Source organism: Emiliania huxleyi (assembly GCF_000372725.1).
Source record: "Emiliania huxleyi CCMP1516 chromosome Unknown EMIHUscaffold_15, whole genome shotgun sequence".
Classification (NCBI taxonomy): domain Eukaryota; phylum Haptophyta; order Isochrysidales; family Noelaerhabdaceae; genus Emiliania; species Emiliania huxleyi.
Window position 1 is genome coordinate 804,554 of NW_005201092.1, and position 17,640 is coordinate 822,193.

General features: G+C 67.4%; 5 protein-coding genes across 5 annotated transcripts; 3 read left to right on the top strand and 2 right to left on the bottom strand.

Annotated features, from left to right (window-relative positions):
* Positions 1-319: 319 nt before the first annotated feature.
* On the top strand, positions 320-4,105 carry EMIHUDRAFT_202055 (hypothetical protein; the record flags this gene model as incomplete). The annotated part of the gene is made up of 2 exons (XM_005786693.1): positions 320-2,994; positions 3,166-4,105. 2 exons carry the CDS (start codon positions 320-322, stop codon positions 4,103-4,105), a joined length of 3,615 nt encoding a protein of 1,204 aa, XP_005786750.1.
* Positions 4,106-4,710: 605 nt separating this feature from the next.
* EMIHUDRAFT_202056 (hypothetical protein) lies at positions 4,711-5,339 on the bottom strand (the record flags this gene model as incomplete). Its single annotated transcript, XM_005786694.1, has 2 exons — positions 4,711-5,040; positions 5,289-5,339. 2 exons carry the CDS (start codon positions 5,337-5,339, stop codon positions 4,711-4,713), a joined length of 381 nt encoding a protein of 126 aa, XP_005786751.1.
* A 252-nt stretch (positions 5,340-5,591) lies between these two features.
* Positions 5,592-6,300, bottom strand: EMIHUDRAFT_202057 (hypothetical protein; the record flags this gene model as incomplete). The annotated part of the gene is made up of 2 exons (XM_005786695.1): positions 5,592-5,820; positions 5,885-6,300. The coding sequence occupies 2 exons, from the start codon at positions 6,298-6,300 to the stop codon at positions 5,592-5,594; spliced, it is 645 nt and encodes a 214-aa protein (XP_005786752.1).
* A 5,393-nt stretch (positions 6,301-11,693) lies between these two features.
* On the top strand, positions 11,694-12,776 carry EMIHUDRAFT_98713 (hypothetical protein; the record flags this gene model as incomplete). Its single annotated transcript, XM_005786696.1, has 4 exons — positions 11,694-11,863; positions 12,124-12,217; positions 12,377-12,505; positions 12,645-12,776. The coding sequence occupies 4 exons, from the start codon at positions 11,694-11,696 to the stop codon at positions 12,774-12,776; spliced, it is 525 nt and encodes a 174-aa protein (XP_005786753.1).
* A 924-nt stretch (positions 12,777-13,700) lies between these two features.
* EMIHUDRAFT_202059 (hypothetical protein) lies at positions 13,701-14,189 on the top strand (the record flags this gene model as incomplete). The annotated part of the gene is made up of 1 exon (XM_005786697.1): positions 13,701-14,189. One exon carries the CDS (start codon positions 13,701-13,703, stop codon positions 14,187-14,189), a length of 489 nt encoding a protein of 162 aa, XP_005786754.1.
* Between the last annotated feature and the right edge of the window lie 3,451 nt (positions 14,190-17,640).

The following is a 17,640-nucleotide window of genomic DNA, read 5'->3' on the forward strand; positions in this document are numbered from 1 at the left end:
TCAGATTGTCAGCCTCATCAGCCCCAAATCGGAGGCTCAAACCACTTTGCGACTGGCGAGGTACTCCCACGCCTCTCGGGGTTTTTGTCTGGCCGAGTCAACCCGAGATGCTGGGGCGAGCCTCGGCGAGACTGCGTCAGCTGTTCCCACAGCAGGCTGGAAGTACCTCGCCAGCTTTGCGAATAAAAAGAAAACGGCTCATAAATGCCAGCAGAAAGGCCGCTCCTGTAAGGCCGGAACGCGTGCCGAACGCGTGCGTTTCTGCAGTCGCTCCGCCAAGCAACGCGTGCGCTTCTGTAGTCGCTCCGGCAGCCAAAAGATGCCCCTGCGTTGGCACCCTTTACGTTCGAGGACGCCACCTGCGAAACGCAACAGCTGCGACGCCACCACGTTGGCCGAGCAACGTCTTGATGCAGCGGTCGACGCATTCATCGCATCAAACCCCACCATCCCACTGCCGGCCCTCATACGGGCGCTGCAGAAGCGCTGCGCCAGCAGCGGAGTCGTGAAACCCAATCTCAGCAAGCAAAACGGCTCGTGGACGGCGGAGGGCTGGCTGGCCTCCATCGACCTCGAATGTGCCATCTCTGGGTGCCTCCTCGGCGTCGACGGCGACGGCACGGAGGACGAGCTCGCAGCGTGCCGCTCGCTCGGCCTCGCGCTCGATTCTGAGGCAGCGCTCGCTGCACGGCTGCGCGCGGCGGGCCTCGAGAGCAAGGTTGCGCGCATCCTGTACCCTGAGCTCTCCGCGCTCTCCAGGGGAGGCGCGAGCGCGCCGGGCGGCGCCGACCTGCAGGCAAAGTTCGCCGGCGCCGTCGAGCTATCGTACGCGAGCATCACCGACTTCCACAAAGGCCTCGAGGGCCGAATCGGCGCGCCGCACCCGAGCGTCGCTGAGGCGATGCGGGCGGAGCACACGCAGGCGGCGGACTCGCGCGAGCCCTTCACGACGCCGAACTACGGCGTCCACACCACTAGCGAAGAGGAGTGGCTCTTTGTGCTCGAGGCCGCTGAGGGCCTGACGCGCCTCGGCCGTGACGCCTACGCCGAGGAGAGCGAGTCGATGCTGCCTGACCGCGAGCGTTGCCGCCGCCCGAAGCCACTCGCCGAAGTGCTCGTTGAGATGGGCGCCTTCAACGCGCGGCTTCTGGCGCTCGGCGAGCCGGAGCTCATCCGGCAGGAGGTGGTCGCGGCGCGCCTCTACACCGGCCCGCTCTTTGTCAAGTACAACGGCGTGCTGCGCGGGCTCAACGCCGAGTCGCAGTACCTACGCGGCGAGATGATCCGGCTCTGCTGCTCCGGCGACGTCGCGGCGCGGTACAAGGCGGGCGAGACGTCATTCGAGGCGGCGCTTGGCACGATGAACAAGTACACGACGACAATTCACGCAATCAATTCGTGCATCGTCAAAAGCGCAAAGCTCACGGCGGCGAGCAAGATCTACCGCGGCATCGCTGGTATGGCGCTGCCACCCGGATTCTGGACAGCTAACGAGTTTGGCGTGCGCGGCGGCGTAGAGCGGGCCTTCCTCTCGACGACCACCGACAGGTCGGTCGCGATGGGCTATGCGGCGGGAGAGGGGGCCAACTATGGCCTCGTCTTCGAGATCCAGCAGGGCATGGTCGACCGCGGCGCGGACATTTCGTGGCTGAGCCAGTACCCGCACGAGAGGGAGACGCTGTTTGGGCCATTGACCGGGCTAGAGGTGCAGGGCACGCGAGTCGACGGCAGTGTGGTGGTCATTGAGGCGCGCCTCTCGGTCAATCTCAACGCGCTGACGATCGAGCAGGTGATCTCGAAGCTGCAGCGCTCGCACGTGGGCCTGCTCGAGGGCATGGCCGACGAGCTGCGCTTCTCCGGCGCGCCACAAGCCGTGCTCGACCCTCTCGACGCGCTCAAGGCCAAAGCGCAAGTGCGTGGACGCGAGTTCTTCAACGACGCGAGCCTCTTCAAGCAGGCGACGACCGAGGCGCTCGAGACGCGCGAGGCGGCGCTTGACCTCCTTGGCAAGCGCTCGACGTGGGCGCGGGTGGAGGGGGCGCCACAGGCGGTCGCCAAGGCGATGCGCCAGTGCGCGGAGCTGCTTGCCGAGAAGGAGCTGCACGAGGCGGCGGCGCTGCTGCTGGTCCTCGCAGTGGAGCGCTGCCCGGTCCCAAGGGAGGTCGCGGAGCGTGTCGACGAGGTGTGCAGACAGAAGCTGCTCGTGCCCAGCAAGCTGCACCGCAGCGGCCTCGAGGCGTTCGACCATTTTCTCTTCACTCAGCTGGGCGGGCGCAACGTCAACAAGCAGCCGTGGCCGCTCACCGTCCGCATGCTCGTCAAGCACTTCACGGGCGACGCGAAGGGCGATCAGATCGCCAAGGCCATCTGCCGCAGGCGCGACGTCGACGGCGGCGTGGCGCAGGTTCAGCCCTTTGAGCGCGCGGCCTCCGCCGCTGCGCGCAAGGGAAGCGCACTGCTGCACGCGGCCTCGATGGGCGATGTTCAGGCCATTCAGGAGGCGTTGGCTATGAGTGGCGAGGCTGCGGTCAACCAGACCGTCGCGCACGGCGTGACGCCTCTCATGCTGGCCGCTCGTGTCGGCGCGGCAGACTGTGTGGAACTGCTCCTTGCGGCAAAGGCGGACGCGACGCTCAAAGAGTGCCGCAAAGGCCTTGGGCGAAGTATGAGCCGACACCAATCCCATGGCATCGATGCCCTCGCGTTAGCGGCTGTATGCAAGGGCGACGAGGGCGTGCGCTGCGTCGACGCCCTGCTTGCGGCCAATGCGGACCCGAACTCGCAGAGCCAGCCGCTGATCTACGCGGCAAGGCTCGGACACAACACCGAGGTGCGCAGCGTCTTGTCATTGCTGCGCGCGGGCGCCAACGTCAACGCGTACGACGCGCATGGCAAGACGGCCCTCATGTATTGCGCGCTGAATTCGCACGGCGGACTCACCAAGGCGCTGCTGGAGGATGCGGAGCCGACCATCACCGGCGCGCCACTATCACCGTCGAAGACTTCTATCGACGTCCACTGGCGGAAGCCAGGCCAGCTCGGCCCTGATCTTGAGCTGCAAGACGCGGACGGCTGTACGGCACTCATGCTCGGCTCCAGCTCGATTAACCAAGTCGACCTGCTACTGCGAGCGGGCGCGGACCCCAATCACGCGGTCACGCGCAGCCCCAACCACGCGGGCATGCTCGGCGTCGGCGTCGGCACACGCCACAGCCTAATGGGATACACCCCCCTTATCAGCGCGGCCGAGGGAGGCCACGCTCGTTCCGTGGCGGCGCTGCTGGCGGCGGGCGCCGAAGTGAACGCATTCGCCAAAGTAGACGTGGACGCCACCATCGGGTACACGGCCCTCATGGCGGGGGCGGGCTCCGGCGACGTTTCTGTCGTGCAGCAGCTTCTCGCCGCCGGCTCGGCCGTCGACGCAGTGGATTCTGGCGGCAGCACGGCGATGGTCCGTTGCGTGCTCGCTGGGCACACGCGGGTAGTGGAGTTGCTCACGGCGGCTGGCGCGAAGGATTGGGATTTGATGCGCGACGGCGTGCCGCGGCGGCAGTGGAAGTTCAATCTGCGCGGCGCAGCCGGCGGCTTGGGCGCGACCCTCACGGCGCTGCCAGAGTCGATCGGCGAGTGCCTCGCCCTTGAGCGCCTAACCCTCGACGGCTGCGCAAAGCTCCTCACGCTGCCGCGGGCGATCCGCTGCTGCCTGGCATTGCGCGCACTCTCGCTGAAGGGGTGCACCGCGCTGACCTCGCTGCCTGCGTCGCTGCCGAAGCTCGAGTCGCTCGACCTGACGGATTGCGTCAGCCTCGAGGCCCTTCCCGAGTGCTTGCTCCGTCGTGCGGAGGGGCCGGTGGAGAGCCTCACCCTCCTCGGATGCAGCAAGGTGCTGGTCGAGCTCGAGCAGGACGAGGCTGGCGGTGGTGTTGCGTCGACGAGCGTTGTCGCCGCCGGGAACAAGGGAGCGGTGCGGCTGATGGTGGAGTCGGAGGGAGGGGCTGTCGAGGCTGTCGACGCCGCTCCGTACTTGGAAAAGATGTCAGGGTGGCTTGTGGACAATGGGCAACGGAGCATGCTACTAGAGCCGTCTTCTATGGGTGAGGAGTGAGAGCGTGTGTGAGCATTGTTTCCCCTAGAAAAGAAAATGAAAGCCGACTACGTAATGAAAAAAGAAAATGGTCTTCAGCCTCGTTGCCGTGGTCTCCGCCCGGATCCTCCCGCTTGCCGCCTCGAGGCGGCAGGCGGCGGCAGCAGGATCCTCTCGCGAAGCGCTGCTCGTATGAGCATGCAGCATCACCCGTGGGCACGCGCCAGTCGCCAGTCGCCAGGACGCAGGAGCTGTGCCGCGCGCGCCGAGCTCCCGCTTGTCCATCTCTCTATGAGAGGTTGAGGTGCGAGAGCCCTGGAGCTGCAGCTGGAGCTGTGTGTGTGGAGGCTCAGGCAGCGGTTGGACGTCCCCCCCCCCCCCTGCAGAATATATGAAACCATTCAAGATTCATGAGGCCTGACGGGACGGAGGCAGCAGGCACGAGCGCCGCGCGAGTCGGCGCGACGTAGAATTAAGAATAGAACTTTACAACAAAATTCCCTCGCACAACCCACTGGCACGGGACTGGCGCGCACTGGCACTAACACAGGTACTCCACGGGAGCCGCCTAAGCGACTCCCGCGAGAATAGAACATTGTGACCGGCAGTGAGCGAGCTCCACGATCCTAGCCGCTCGGCTGCCCCGCCCGCACGGCGGCCACGTGCTGCGCAAAGTCGGGCCTCGCCATGAGCCGCTGGCACCGCACGAAGCGGCCGGTCGCGTAGGCCCAAAAGTCCTCCGCCGGGTTGCCATTCTTGTGCTGCAGCAGCCCCCAGAGCGTCCACAGCAAGTCGCACATCGCCTGCGGCGTGCGCCGGAGAGCGCGCGTCAGCGACGCCGTGCTTGGCGGGCCTCGGCAGTGCTCCTCCTCCCACCGCTCCTTGTAGAGCACGACGCGACCCACCTCTTCCTGCGTCGGCGTCGCTCCGCCAAAGTACGCGCGCAGCAGCTCCGCCTGATCTCGGCCGATCTCGGCTCACCTCGGCCCTGTCTCGGCCGGCAGCGGGGCGGCGGGGCGGCTCCGCCTCTTTCGCCGCGTCGAGGCCCGCCTGAGTACGGAGGGGAGGCGAGAGTTGACACTGAGTACGGAGGGGAGGCGAGAATTGACACGCGGAGGAGACTTCCCCCTCCATGCCTCCCCTCCCCTCCCCTCTCCTCCCCTCTCCCCCTCCAATGCCTCGCCTCCACGCTAAGGTCCGCCACGTCCCAGAGCGGGTCGCACATTCCCGCGTACTCAAAGTCGACGATGCGCATCGCCCCGCTGCGAGGCGTGCCGACAACGCCGGCCGTCAGATCTCTCTCTCTCTCTCTCTCTCTCTCTCTCTCTCTCTCTCTCTCTCTCTCTCTCTCTCTCTCTCTCTCTCTCTCTCTCTCTCTCTCTCTCTCTCTCTCCCTCTCTCCCTCTCTCAAGATCTCTCTACATATATAGACACACACACACACATCCACATCTCTCAACCTCTCTCCCCCCTCACACATGTCGCGGGACAGAGTGTCCCTCAGCTCTCAACTCCCCACTCCTCGCGCGACGCCGCGCCTCTCCGCGTCGTCGACAAAGTTCTCGCAGAGCGGGTCGCAGTGGCACGGCGCGACGGGGAGCGGCCTGGCAGATAACGCCGCGCGCACGGCCTGCGCGTCCGCGAGCGCCTCGCCGTACCCTTCGGGCAGCGCTGTGCCGTCGCCGAGCTCGCCGAGGTACTTGTCGACCTGCTCACAGAGCGAACTGCGCTCCCGCCTGCGGCGGTTCCCCGTGAGAGGCCGCGCGCAATTTGGGGCTGGCCTGCTCAAAGAGCTCGAACCGGCTCGCAAACGCCTCACCAGAGTGGTGCAGCGTCCTGAGCGCGACGCCTGCGCGCGCCGCCGCGCCAGGCCTGGACCGGAAGGCCTCGGGCGACATGGTCTCGCCGGGCAGCAGCGGCATGAGCAGCACGCCTCCGTCGCTGAAGGAGAGCACCGCGGGGCCGACGCCAGCGCGGCAGGCGGCCTCGGCATTGGCCCTCTCCGCGGCGCGGTCTATGTACGATTCGGTGCCCGGCCCGGGGCAGCGCAGGCAGTAGCGCTGCAGGCCGCCGGCCACGCGCGCCTCGACACGAAAGACGATGTTTGTGAGTCCTCCGAGCCGCGCCACGGAGAGCTGCTCGCGCGAGAGCGACGCGAGCAGTGGCACGGCCGCGGCCGCGGCGGAGAAGCAGGCCTCGTCGGCGGCGCTGAGCATGTGGCCTTTGGTACTGAGCGAACGATACAGTGCAGTGACCGACCGTAGTGCTGTCAGCAGTGCTGGTCAGCAGAGCGGCCAGGGCAGAGCGCCGACATTGATGACCTTCACAGTGCCTCCCAACCCCACGCCCATATGAAGTACAGTTTGTTGCAGCGAGAATCGGCGAGAGACTGCGAAGAGAGATAGGAAGAGGCGGATGCCCAAGGGTGGGCGACGGCTAGCGCACCACACCCCTCTCCTTAAAATCCCTGTGTGGTGGCGGCGTGTCGTCCTCCCATCCCTCCCTTGGGTTGTCCATTTTCGTTCTTTCTTTCTTTCCATCGCGTGAGTTTGGACATCAGCCGGGGTCCTTGGTCCTCCCTCGATTTTTTTCGCGATGTCCACCCCGTCGCGCCGCCGCTCGCGCCGCCTCGCCTCCGCCTCCTCCGCCGCCCCCTCGCCGAGCACGCCGCCTCCCGCCCGCCTCCTCGACCTCCCCACGGAGCTCCTCTTGCGCGCCCTCTCTCGCTGCGACCCCGCCGACATCGCCCGCGTCGCGGCCGTCTCGCTGCTCTTCCACGCCTCGCTTGCGCTGGAGGGCATCCGCTTGTGGGCGCGAGAGCGCGGCTTCGAGCTGCCGGCGCAGCCGGAGGGCGAGGGCTGCGCCGTGCGGTGGCTGTGCTTCGCGGCGCTGCTGCGCGAGTCCAACCCGCCGGCGAGGGCGGCGGCAGGCCGGCACCACAGCGTCTTCATCGACGGCGAGGGGCGGCTCTCGTCGTGCGGAAAGGTTGAGAGCTGGACGCCAGGACTGCTCGGGCACGGCGAGGGCGTGACGCGGCTCAACACGCCGACCCGCCTCCCTTCCCCGCTGGGTGGCGAGCGCGCTGTGAGCGTGTCGGCGTGTGAGCTGCACAACCTCGCCCTCGCCGCCGACGGCTCTCTCTGGAGCTGGGGCGCAGGAGACGTCGGCAAGCTGGGCCACGGCGACGAGCAGAACCAGCTGCTACCCAAGAAGATCGAGGCCTTCGCTGATCAGCGCGCCATCGCTGTGTCGGCTGCAGGCTTCCACAGCCTCGCCCTCACCGCCGACGGAGAGGTCTGGAGCTGGGGCGGTGGAGCCTCAGGCCAGCTGGGCCACGGCGACGGGCAGCACCAGCTGCTGCCCAAGAAGATCGAGGCCTTTGCTGGGCAGCGCGTCGTCGCTGTGTCGGCTGGGGAGTACCACAACCTTGCCACCACCGCCGACGGCGCCCTCTGGAGCTGGGGTGCAGGCTACTCGGGCATGCTGGGCCACGGCGACCGGCAGCGCCAGCTGCTGCCCATGAAGGTCGAGGCGTTAGCTGGGCAGCGCGTCGTCGCCGTGTCGGCGGGATTCTTTCACAGCCTTGCCCTCACCGCCGACAGCGCCCTCTGGAGCTGGGGCGGGGGAGGCGAAGGCCAGCTGGGCCACGGCGACCGGCAGACCCACTGGCAGCCGAAGAAGATCGAGGCCTTTCCTGGGCAGCGCGTCGTCGCTGTGTCGGCTGGATGGGCTCACAACCTCGCCATCACCGCTGACGGTGCCGTGTGGAGCTGGGGCTATGGAGCCTGCGGCAAGCTGGGCCACGGCGACGAGCAGGACCAGCTGCTGCCCAAGAAGATCGAGGCTTTGGCTGGCCAGCACGTCGTCGCTGTGTCGGCTGGGGTCGACCACAGCCTCGCCATCACCGCCGACGGCGACGTCTTCACCTGGGGCGCGGGCGAGAGCGGCTGCCTAGGCCACGGAGAGGACCTGTCAAACCAGCTGCTGCCCAAGAAGATCGAGATGTGGGCGCCGGGGCAGTGAGAAGCCGCGCAGATGGACAAGGAGGGGATGCTCAGGCTTCTCGCGGCGTCTCAACGAGGAGAGGATTCGGTTCGGCGTCACGGCGGGGCCGAGCCCGAGAGACACTGTCACTGAGTTCTGGGCATCGGCATGCGTTTTGCGGAGCTCGGCATTCATCACCCAGTGGCTCGGCCGTCAATCCGAGAGATTTTTAGCAATCCGTCAAAAAGTGAAGTCAGGACACGATTTGACCCCGGGGAGGTCACACTCTCTTGGGAGTGATGAGGTTGTAGGGGCGAGGTGGACCGGAGGCGGGCGATATGTGCTTTGTGAATTAATAAAAACACATATCGCCCCCGGGGAGGGATGCTCAACCGCTCCACGCCACGCCGCTTGCGGCGGTCCTACATGTATTCCCAGCTCCGCTGAGAGCCCGCGTTATTCCAAGACATTACAAGTGCGCAACACTTAATGATTTTCGGCCGGCCGCAGGTCGGGCTGGACGCGGCTGTTTCGGCCGGCGGTCGGGGTCGGACACCAGCTTTGTCGGCGCGTCAGCGCCGAAGAAAATTTTTGGCGATTTTCTTGTACTCCCGTCACTTCCAGCTCACGCTCCCGGTTTTGTCAAATAGGATTCGAATCTCGAACTTCTATATTTCTCCTTGAGGTTCCCTCCCAGGCCCGCCGCCGCGCTCGCTGGACAGCGGCCGTGACTCACCTGCTTCGGGCGCGCTGCTCCTCGGGGATGGCGAGAAGCGGCAGAGATGATGCTCATAGATGAGCTAGCCCCAGATGCCCCGTTTGCCCCACTGCGGCGCCGCGCTCGTGCCGGCGTGCGAGTGGGTACAATGCACCCCCTCGGCCGCTCGCGGCCCGGAACGCATCGGGAGATATTCATTCGTATACGCCAAGACGTGCTCAGATGGCACGTAGTAGTGTGACTGAGCGCGTGGCCACTCTCCACCCTCGATTGCGGGCTGGTAGGTGCGCAGTTGCCGCACGCGGCCGGAGGCTCAAGCGGCGAGGGGTGACGATGGCGGCCGCAGTGGTGTAGGCGGACAGTAATGATGCCGCGCGGGCGGAGTGGCGGACACGAGGACGCTGCCGTCGGACGAGGGGTTGCTATCATACGCAAGCACGAGCCGTCGGTGACGCGACGGCGTCATCACCGTTGGCCAGCATAGAAGCGCGAAAACCTGCCCGTGTGTCGGATGCGTCCCCAAACTTGTAGCGCTACATCTTTGGACACACACCGGCGGGCGCTTTCGAGGCGACCGGCAGCATTTTTTCTAGCCACATGGACCTTTTTGCGGCACGATAGCTGGGCTGCAACATACGTGTACCTACACTCGACTACAGCTACGACTGCAACGGCGCGCAGCGCCGAAGAAAATTTTGGGGCTTCTCGAGCGGCGGCCGGTGTGGACGCCGTTGTTTCGCAGCTCGGTCGGGGGGTCCCTGCGTTTCCCTGCGGTCGGTCGAAAATCATTAAGTGTGCGCACTTGTATGTCCACGCCGCCGCGCCGCCGCTCGCGCCGCCTCGCCCCCGCCCCCGCCTCCGCCTCCGCTGCGCCCTCGCCAAGCGCACCGCCGCCCACCTGCCTCCTCGACCTCCCCACGGAGCTCCTCCTGCGCGCCCTCTCTCGCTGCGACCCCGCCGACATCGCTCGCGTCGCGGCCGTCTCGGTCCTCTTCCACGCCTCGCTTGCGCTGGAGGGCATCCGCTTGCGCCTGCAAGAGGCCGGCTACGAGCCTCCGGCGCCGCCGGCGGGCGAGGGCTGCGCCGTGCGGTGGCTGTGCCTTTTGGCGTTGCTGCGCGAGTCCAACCCGCCGGCGAGGGCGGCCGCAGGCGAACGGCACAGCCTCTTCATCGACGCCGAGGGGCGGCTCTCGTCGTGCGGCTATGCGCCGGCCTGGGGCCCAGGCCTGCTCGGCCACGGCGAGGGCGTGACGCGGCTCAACACGCCGACCCGCCTCCCCTCTCCGCTGGGCGGCGAGTGCGCTGTGAGCGTGTCGGCTGGAGAGAGGCACAGCCTCGCCCTCACCGGCAGCGGAGCCGTCTGGAGCTGGGGCCGTGGAGGCCGAGGCAAGCTGGGCCACGGCGACGAGCAGAACCAGCTGCTACCCAAGAAGATCGAGGCCTTCGCTGATCAGCGCGTCGTCGCTGTCTCAGCTGGAGATAGCCACAGTCTCGCCATCACCGACGGCGGCAGTGTCTGGAGCTGGGGCTTTGGAGGCCAAGGCCGGCTGGGCCACGGCGACGAGCAGACCCAGCTGCTGCCCAAGAAGATCGAGGCCTTTGCTGGGCAGCGCGTCGTCACCGTGTCGGCTGGGGAGTACCACAACCTTGCCACCACCGCCGACGGCGCCCTCTGGAGCTGGGGTGCAGGCTACTCGGGCATGCTGGGCCACGGCGACCGGCAGCGCCAGCTGCTGCCCATGAAGGTCGAGGCGTTAGCTGGGCAGCGCGTCGTCGCCGTGTCGGCGGGATTCTTTCACAGCCTTGCCCTCACCGCCGACGGCAGTGTCTGGAGCTGGGGCCAGGGAGGCGGCGGCCGGTTGGGCCACGGCGACCGGCAGGACCAGCTGCAGCCGAAGAAGGTCGAGGCCTTTCCTGGGCAGCGCGTCGTCGCTGTGTCGGCGGGGATCTCCCACAGCCTCGCCATCACCGCCGACGGAGAGGTCTGCAGCTGGGGCAGCGGACGCGACGGCAAGCTGGGCCACGGCGACGAGCAGGACCAGCTGCTGCCCAAGAAGGTCGAGGCCTTTGCTGGCCAGCACGTCGTCGCTGTGTCGGCTGGGCCATACCACAGCCTCGCCATCACCGCCGACGGCGACGTCTTCACCTGGGGCGCGGGCGAGAGCGGCTGCCTCGGCCACGGAGAGGACATGTCAAACCAGCTGCTGCCCAAGAAGATCGAGATGTGGGCGGGGCAGTGAGAAGCCGCGCAGATGGACAGGACAAGGAGGGGATGCTCAGGCTTCTCGCGGCGTCTCAACGAGGAGAGGATTCCGTTCGGAACGCAGAGATCGGTGCGAGTATGACACAGTGTTGAGACAGGCACAGGGACGAAACACCCGTGAGACAGAGACGTCTCACCTGTTCGTTCGCCCTGCTCAGGCTTCTCGCGGAGCTCTCACTTCGGTCCAGAGTGAAGAGAAAATAAAAAGAAACCGGGAAAAAAAGAGAATACACACGTGTTCATCGCGGAGCTCGCGCGATTCATCACCCTCCGCTCGGCCCACTGGCACTGGCTCCGGTGGTAAGCCATGATGAGCGCTGTGATGCGAGCCCTGATCCTGACGCCTAAGCCGCTCGCGCCGCAGTCGGCCCCAGCGCTGCACGACTCTGCTGCGGCCGCTCGTCCAAGTCAACCACGCGCAGAGTCGCCCACGCTCGTCCGAGTCATCAATCAGGCGCGGAGGCCCGAGACGCCCTACCGTTCACCCCTCTCTTCACCGCCCATCGCCGTCTCACGCTCTCACCTCTCGTCAGGAGTACGAGGCTCTCCTTCCCTCCATCGCGCGGCACGGCGACGTCCCGGTCGGGCAGCTGCTGCACGCGATCGACACTCAGGCGACGCACTCGAGCCGGCTGGGCTCCTTCATGAGGCTGGTGGTGCGCTGCGACGCGCACAACACGCGGACGGTGCGGGAGTCGTGGGAGCGGCACGGCCGACCGGCCGGGCTGCGGCGGCTCCTCGAGGCAGAGGCGGCGGCGGGCGTGCAGCAGCCGGCCCTGCTCGAGGAAGCAGCCCGCCGCCGCCTGCGGGACACGTCCCGGACATGTCAGTGGCGTGTCCTGTAGGCCCGGCTCGAGGAGGGCTCTGCCGCCCTCGCGCTGCTGTGGAGCATGCGGAGCGCAGAGATAGATGCTGCGATGAGAGGATTGGTATTGTCATCATAGCAGAGTATTGGGTATTGTCATCTTAGCAGAGCCTAGATGCGGCGTGGCCGACCCCGTTGGTCCGAGACGCGAGCCAGCACTGGCGACGCCACACCGCACGGCCAGAAACGTCCATGGCACGCCCATGTAGGATGAAGCGCTTCTGGGCCGAGCTGGCGAGCGGCCTCTCGGACGCGCGGGGCGGCTCGCCCGCCGCCCTCGGCAGCCTCGCCTACGATCGGGAGGTGAAGGGAGATATGGGGAGATATGGGGGAGATATGGGGGAGATACGGCCTACGAGCGGGAGGTGAAGGGAGCAGGAGGAGAGGTCATGGCGGGGTGCGGCGGCGCGTGCAGACACGCCTCTCGCCCTCTGCGCCATCCCTGCCCGCCCGCCCTCCCAGGTTGCGCCGTTCCACGGCTGGGTGCTGCGGGGCACCTTCCGGGCGGCGCTGGCCGCGCTGCCGTCTCGCGAGGCGATGCTCTCCGCCCTCTCGCTGCCGCCTCCGGGCGAGGAGGCTGCGGAGGCGGAGGTGCGACATGCTCCCGCCACCCCTGCCTTCCCCGCGGTTGCCGCCACAATCACCGCCGCCGCCCTCACCGCCAACGCCCTCACCGCCGCCACCTCCTCCGAACCCGCACATGAACGTGTACCCCTCTACCCCTTTGCAGGGAGAGCCGCAAGCGAGGCGCGAGGCGGTGCGGGCCGAGCTGGAGGGTTGGGTGGCGGTGCTGCGCCGGGTGGCGGACGCGGTCGAGTCGCTGCTCGCCGAGCTCGGCCTTCGGGACGACCGGCAGCTGTGACTGGGCTCACAGGGAGAGCAGCGCGGCGGCTGGCTTGTGGCCGTCGCGAACCTGAGGCGGCGAGGCATCAGGGTGTTGTCACACAGTGGCACCGCCCCACGCATGTGTTCAATGGACAATGTAGAGGGTTCGAGGGTGGCGGAGGAGCCTAAATTGCTATTAGCTCTTTCATTGTTTTTAGACAGACATAGGAGGGTTCCGTATCAAGATCATGCCAAAGCCCAAACAAAAGGGGGCGGCCACGCATTCCACCTCAGGCCCGCGCGCCGGGCCCGCCCCGGGCGCCGCGAGACCTGCAGCAACTTCTCGCAGCTGCGAGTCAGACCTGCTTATAAAATCGGACCGTGCTTTCTTCGGAGCGGGGTGCGGGGCATCCAAAACAACAGGAAGGGACCTGCACCTGGTAACATACGCGCAGCGCCAGGGAGTGTGACCCTAGGGGGACAAAGGTGTGTCCTGCACCTCAACCTCTCACTGGATACCCATCACTGAGCCGACGATGCTATGGCTAGCCCCAGGGTGGCGCCCACCCCCATACCCTCAGGCACTTGCCTGCGCCCTGGCCGCGCATGCCGCGCACGCGTGCGCACGCCCGCGCACACCGCGCACGCCCGCGCACGCCCGCGCACGCCCGCGCACGCCCGCGCACGTGCGCGCACGCCCGCGCGCACGCCCGCGCGCACGCCCGCGCGCACGCCGCACTACGCGGCACTGCCCAGGTTCCCTCACGCTCAGATTCCCTCACGCTCAGATTCCCTCACGCTCAGATTCCGTGCAAGGGGGTGCCGAGGTATGCCGCAGGCCGGGATGGAGTGAGATCTTGCGGGGCAGGGCGTGTAGGGGGAGGCGCGGGACAGGGGCGTCCCTCGGGTGTCCCTCGGCTCTCGACTCCCCCGCACCAACAGGCACCAACAGAGCACACTGATGAGGGCCTTCCTCGTCCTCGCCGCTCTCGCGACCTCGTCCGCCCTCAAGGTTGCTGACCCGGCCACCAAGGTGGCCACCAAGGTGCCCGCCGCCAAGCTGCCGTCCTCGGCCGCCAGCGCTCTCGCGCTCCGCGGCGGCGGTGTGGTGAGCGGCAGCGTGTGGCTCAAGTCCTTTTCCGCCTTCATGGGGATGTATGCAGTCGGCTTCGTGCTCGCGCCGGCCACGGTGATCGAGCAGAATTTCGACACGCCGTACGACAAGTACCACCTCTTCATCTCGCGGCTCTCGGGCATCGCGTTCCTCACGCTCATCTACACGTTCAGCACGATGGAGACGGCCGCGGCCGTGCCCATCGCCCTCACGATGGCTTGCCTCACGGCGGTATTCGGGCCGATCTACGCCGAGCTGAAGCTCGAGACGAAGCCAGCGCACAAGATGGCCTTCCTCATGGCGCCCCTGATCGTCTCGGGCTTCCTGGCGCTCTAAGAGTGGGTCCGAGGCGCCTCCGTGCTCCGATGCGGGACGTGCTCACACGGCGTGAGGAGCATATGTGCGGCATGGCCGCATGCGGTGGGAGGCGGTGCGCGTGCGCGCGCGCGTGCTCAGTCCCGATCGTGCTTCTTGCGCACAAGGCAAGCGAGAGATGTGTGTATACACATAATCACATTCACACTCGTCACTTTCTCTCGTTTTTTTATTGCAAAATACGAGAGAGCCCGCGGAGGGGGGGTGGGGGGGCGCGCCGCACGCCGGACAGTCTCGGAGCTGGTGTACCTGTATTCCGAATGAATACGCCATAAATCGCACGAGACACATACCAGTGCGGCGGCGGCTACGGTGGATCCATGTGATGATTGTGGCATGTTTTGCGAGTATATGGGACAAAAGCGTCGAAAATGTCCCAAAAAGCGTGTCTCGAGTTTGTGGCAGCCCCACAGCCGGCGCGCGCTGCCAGGAAGCACCGCTCGCGTGTCGGCCGCACTCCCTGGCACCCGGTGAGTGCGGCCGACCGACCAGACCGAATAGGCTCGACGCCGCGCTCGCTGTGGGGCTGCCACAAACTCGCCGCCGAGCGTGCCACCGACGGCGTCCCGGCGGCGGTGATGGAGTGTGAGACCTGAGGCTGCGGAGGTGACGCCTGAGGTACCGGCCCGTGCACAGCGACTCAGCCGGCGACCGCCACGGGCTCAGACGAGACTTGTCGACTCGTTCCGGCTCAGCTTCACCGTGGTCATCGGGCGTCTGTCGACGTCAGGACCACCCATACAGCTCGCGGGTTTGAGGTCGCAAGAGCCAAGATGGTGGCGTTTGGACATCCCAACCATCACACAAGACAGCCTGTAGGTGATGGCGGGACGGCGCAGTGTTTGTGGCACTCAGCAGTAGGCACCCGCGGCACGGCCCCGCTGTCGGCTCTCACGGGCTGCGGAACCGGCCCCAGAGGGAGCCGGTCCGGGCGAGTGTGGCAGCTCCTGCGCTAGTATGGGCACCCTCTATCATAGCACTACTGATCCTGGTCATTAGAGCTGCCAGGGATAGCGTCAGGAGCCGGTAGGAGTCAAAACCTCTCATATTTGAGACATCGTGTCCCATATACTCGCAAAACATGCCTTGTATCAGTCGCGGTGTCGCGCGCAAGCGTCTTCAGACTTCACGCGGCACGACCCGAGTCGAGCCCTAGCTGACCCGCAAGGCGCAGGGGGCAGGCCCCGTTGGCGAGCGGCCGCTGCGGCGCTGTCGGGCTGTCGCCTCGTGAGCCTAGCCTTTACCTGTGCTCGTAAGTTCTCGCATGCACACCTGACATCGTGTAGTGCCTCCTCGGCGCGCGGCTGCTGGCTCTCCGCGCCGGGCCTTCCCCCGCTCTAGACGCAGCCCGCCGCTGGAGCCGCGACCCGCTTCGCCTCACTGGCCGTAGCCCTTGCCGCGCAGCTCGTCGATGTAGCGCGCGATCTTGGAGTCGCCCGCGCGCGGCGACACGCCCGCCTGCAGCAGCGTGCGCACCACCACCTTCCCGTCGTTGGCGCGCGGCCAGGGCGTGCCTCGGCTGGTGGAGTACCTGAGCAGAGAAGAGCCGTGAGTACGGACAAAGCAAGCTGCGGGACACGGGCTGGCCTCGGCGGGGTGCCGTTCGCGGTGGAGGGCGCGGTCGATCTCGACGACAGAGCGGCCCTCCTCGGCGAGCTCGAGGACGCGCCTGCAAGGGCGAGGACGAAGAGGCTGGGTCGACGGCCATGCCCGCGCCGCCCCTCCTCCAGACCGCCGGTGCGGCGCACCCGACCAGATTTGCGTCCTGCCGGCTCCGGCTGCCGCCTGGCGGAGGGCCGAGAGAGGGATCAGGAGAAGGGTCGGGGGGAGGGGGGGGTTGAGACAGGCGCCCCGCAGGGTCCGGCTGCCGCCTGGCGTCGAGGAGGGCGCCGAGCCCTTGCTACGTGAAGATGTTCCGCTCCGAGGCCGACGTGGAGCGTGCCGTATGTGGGCCGGGCTGACATGGGGCGCGCTGGCGTCAACAAAGCCCAGGGCCGCGGCTCGGACCACAGGGCGAGCCTTCTTTCGGAGGCTCATTCTCCCTTGCCGTCCGCTGCCGAACCTGGAGACGTGCCGTGTGCGGACGAGCGCGGCGTCGGGGGAGGCGGGAGAGGCCCACCGCACGCGCCGCGCGCCGGGGAGAGGCCGGGGTGGGACGGCGGCTGGTCGGGCGTGTTTGTGCGCACGGCGAGCGGGGTGGCGCGCGGCGGCGGCGGCGGCGGCGGCGGCGGCGGCGGCGGCGGCGGAGGCATGTAGCCGGAGCCGTCGCCGAGGGAGGAGGGCGAGAAGAGGCGGCAGACACGCAGCTCGGAGCAAGGTGTCGAGACAGCCGCCGAAGGCGCCGACACCGCCGTCGCCGCCGCCGACACCGCCGTCGCCGCTTGTGCCGCCGCCACCCGCGGCGAGGGCGAAGGGGTGAAGAGGCAGTGGGAGGAGGCGGCGGAGGAGGCGGGGGAGGGGCCGCTGCCGCCGCTCGCCCGGTGAGGCGGTAGGCCGAGCCGGTCGTGCCTGAGGTGAGGTGCTGTGGTAGGGTGAGGTGCTGTGGTAGGGTGAGGAGGGTTGTGTGAGGTGGATTGTGTGAGTGAGGTGCTGTAGAGTGAGGTGGGTGAGGAGGGCTGGGTGAGGAGGGTTGGGTGAGGTCGGGTACCCTCGCTGGGAAGGGGGGCCGGGCAGCCCTCGCATCTGCACTAGGGGTGGCAGGAGCGCGGGGTGCACATTCCAAGTGCAAGGCCCCGGTGCGCGCGGGGTGCGGAAGTGTGAGGGGGTGCGGTGTGGGGGTGGGGTGTGTGAGTGGGGTGTGTGAGCGTGTGTGTGGAGGAAGTGTGGCGCGGGAGGGAGAGCGGGTGGAGTGGGAGAAGTGTGATGTCATGTCGCCTCCGCTTGAGCCGGAGCCGGCGCGAGGCCCCCTTGTTGCACGAGCGGTCGAAGCAGGCGGCGCCCCCGTTGCAGTGTGCCGCGCAGCGCTCAAAGGCGAGAGCAGACTGCGAGCCTGACGGGGGGCTGGCCGCGGACTGTGTCGCGGCTGCACCTGGGCCGCATCGCGGCTGTCTCTTGGCCGCATCTCGGCTGTCTCTTGGCCGCATCTCGGCTGTCTCTTGGCCGCATCTCGGCTGTCTCTTGGCCGCATCTCGGCTAGATCTCGCCGTCGAAGAAGGCTAGGCGGTGGAGCTCACAGATCGGCTCGCACGCGGCGCACTCGCTCCCGCCCCCCACCTCCTCCCGCCCCTCCTCCCACCCCTCCTCCTCCCTCTCCTCCTCCTCCTCCTCCTCCTCCTCCTCCTCCTCCTCGCTCGCACTGCCCCCGGCCGCCGCCGCGCCGGCAAATGCCCTGCCGCTCACGGCGGCGGCCATGGCGGCGGCCTCTGCGTCGGCGTCGAGCGACCGCAGGCAGAGGTGGAACTGGGCGCCCGCT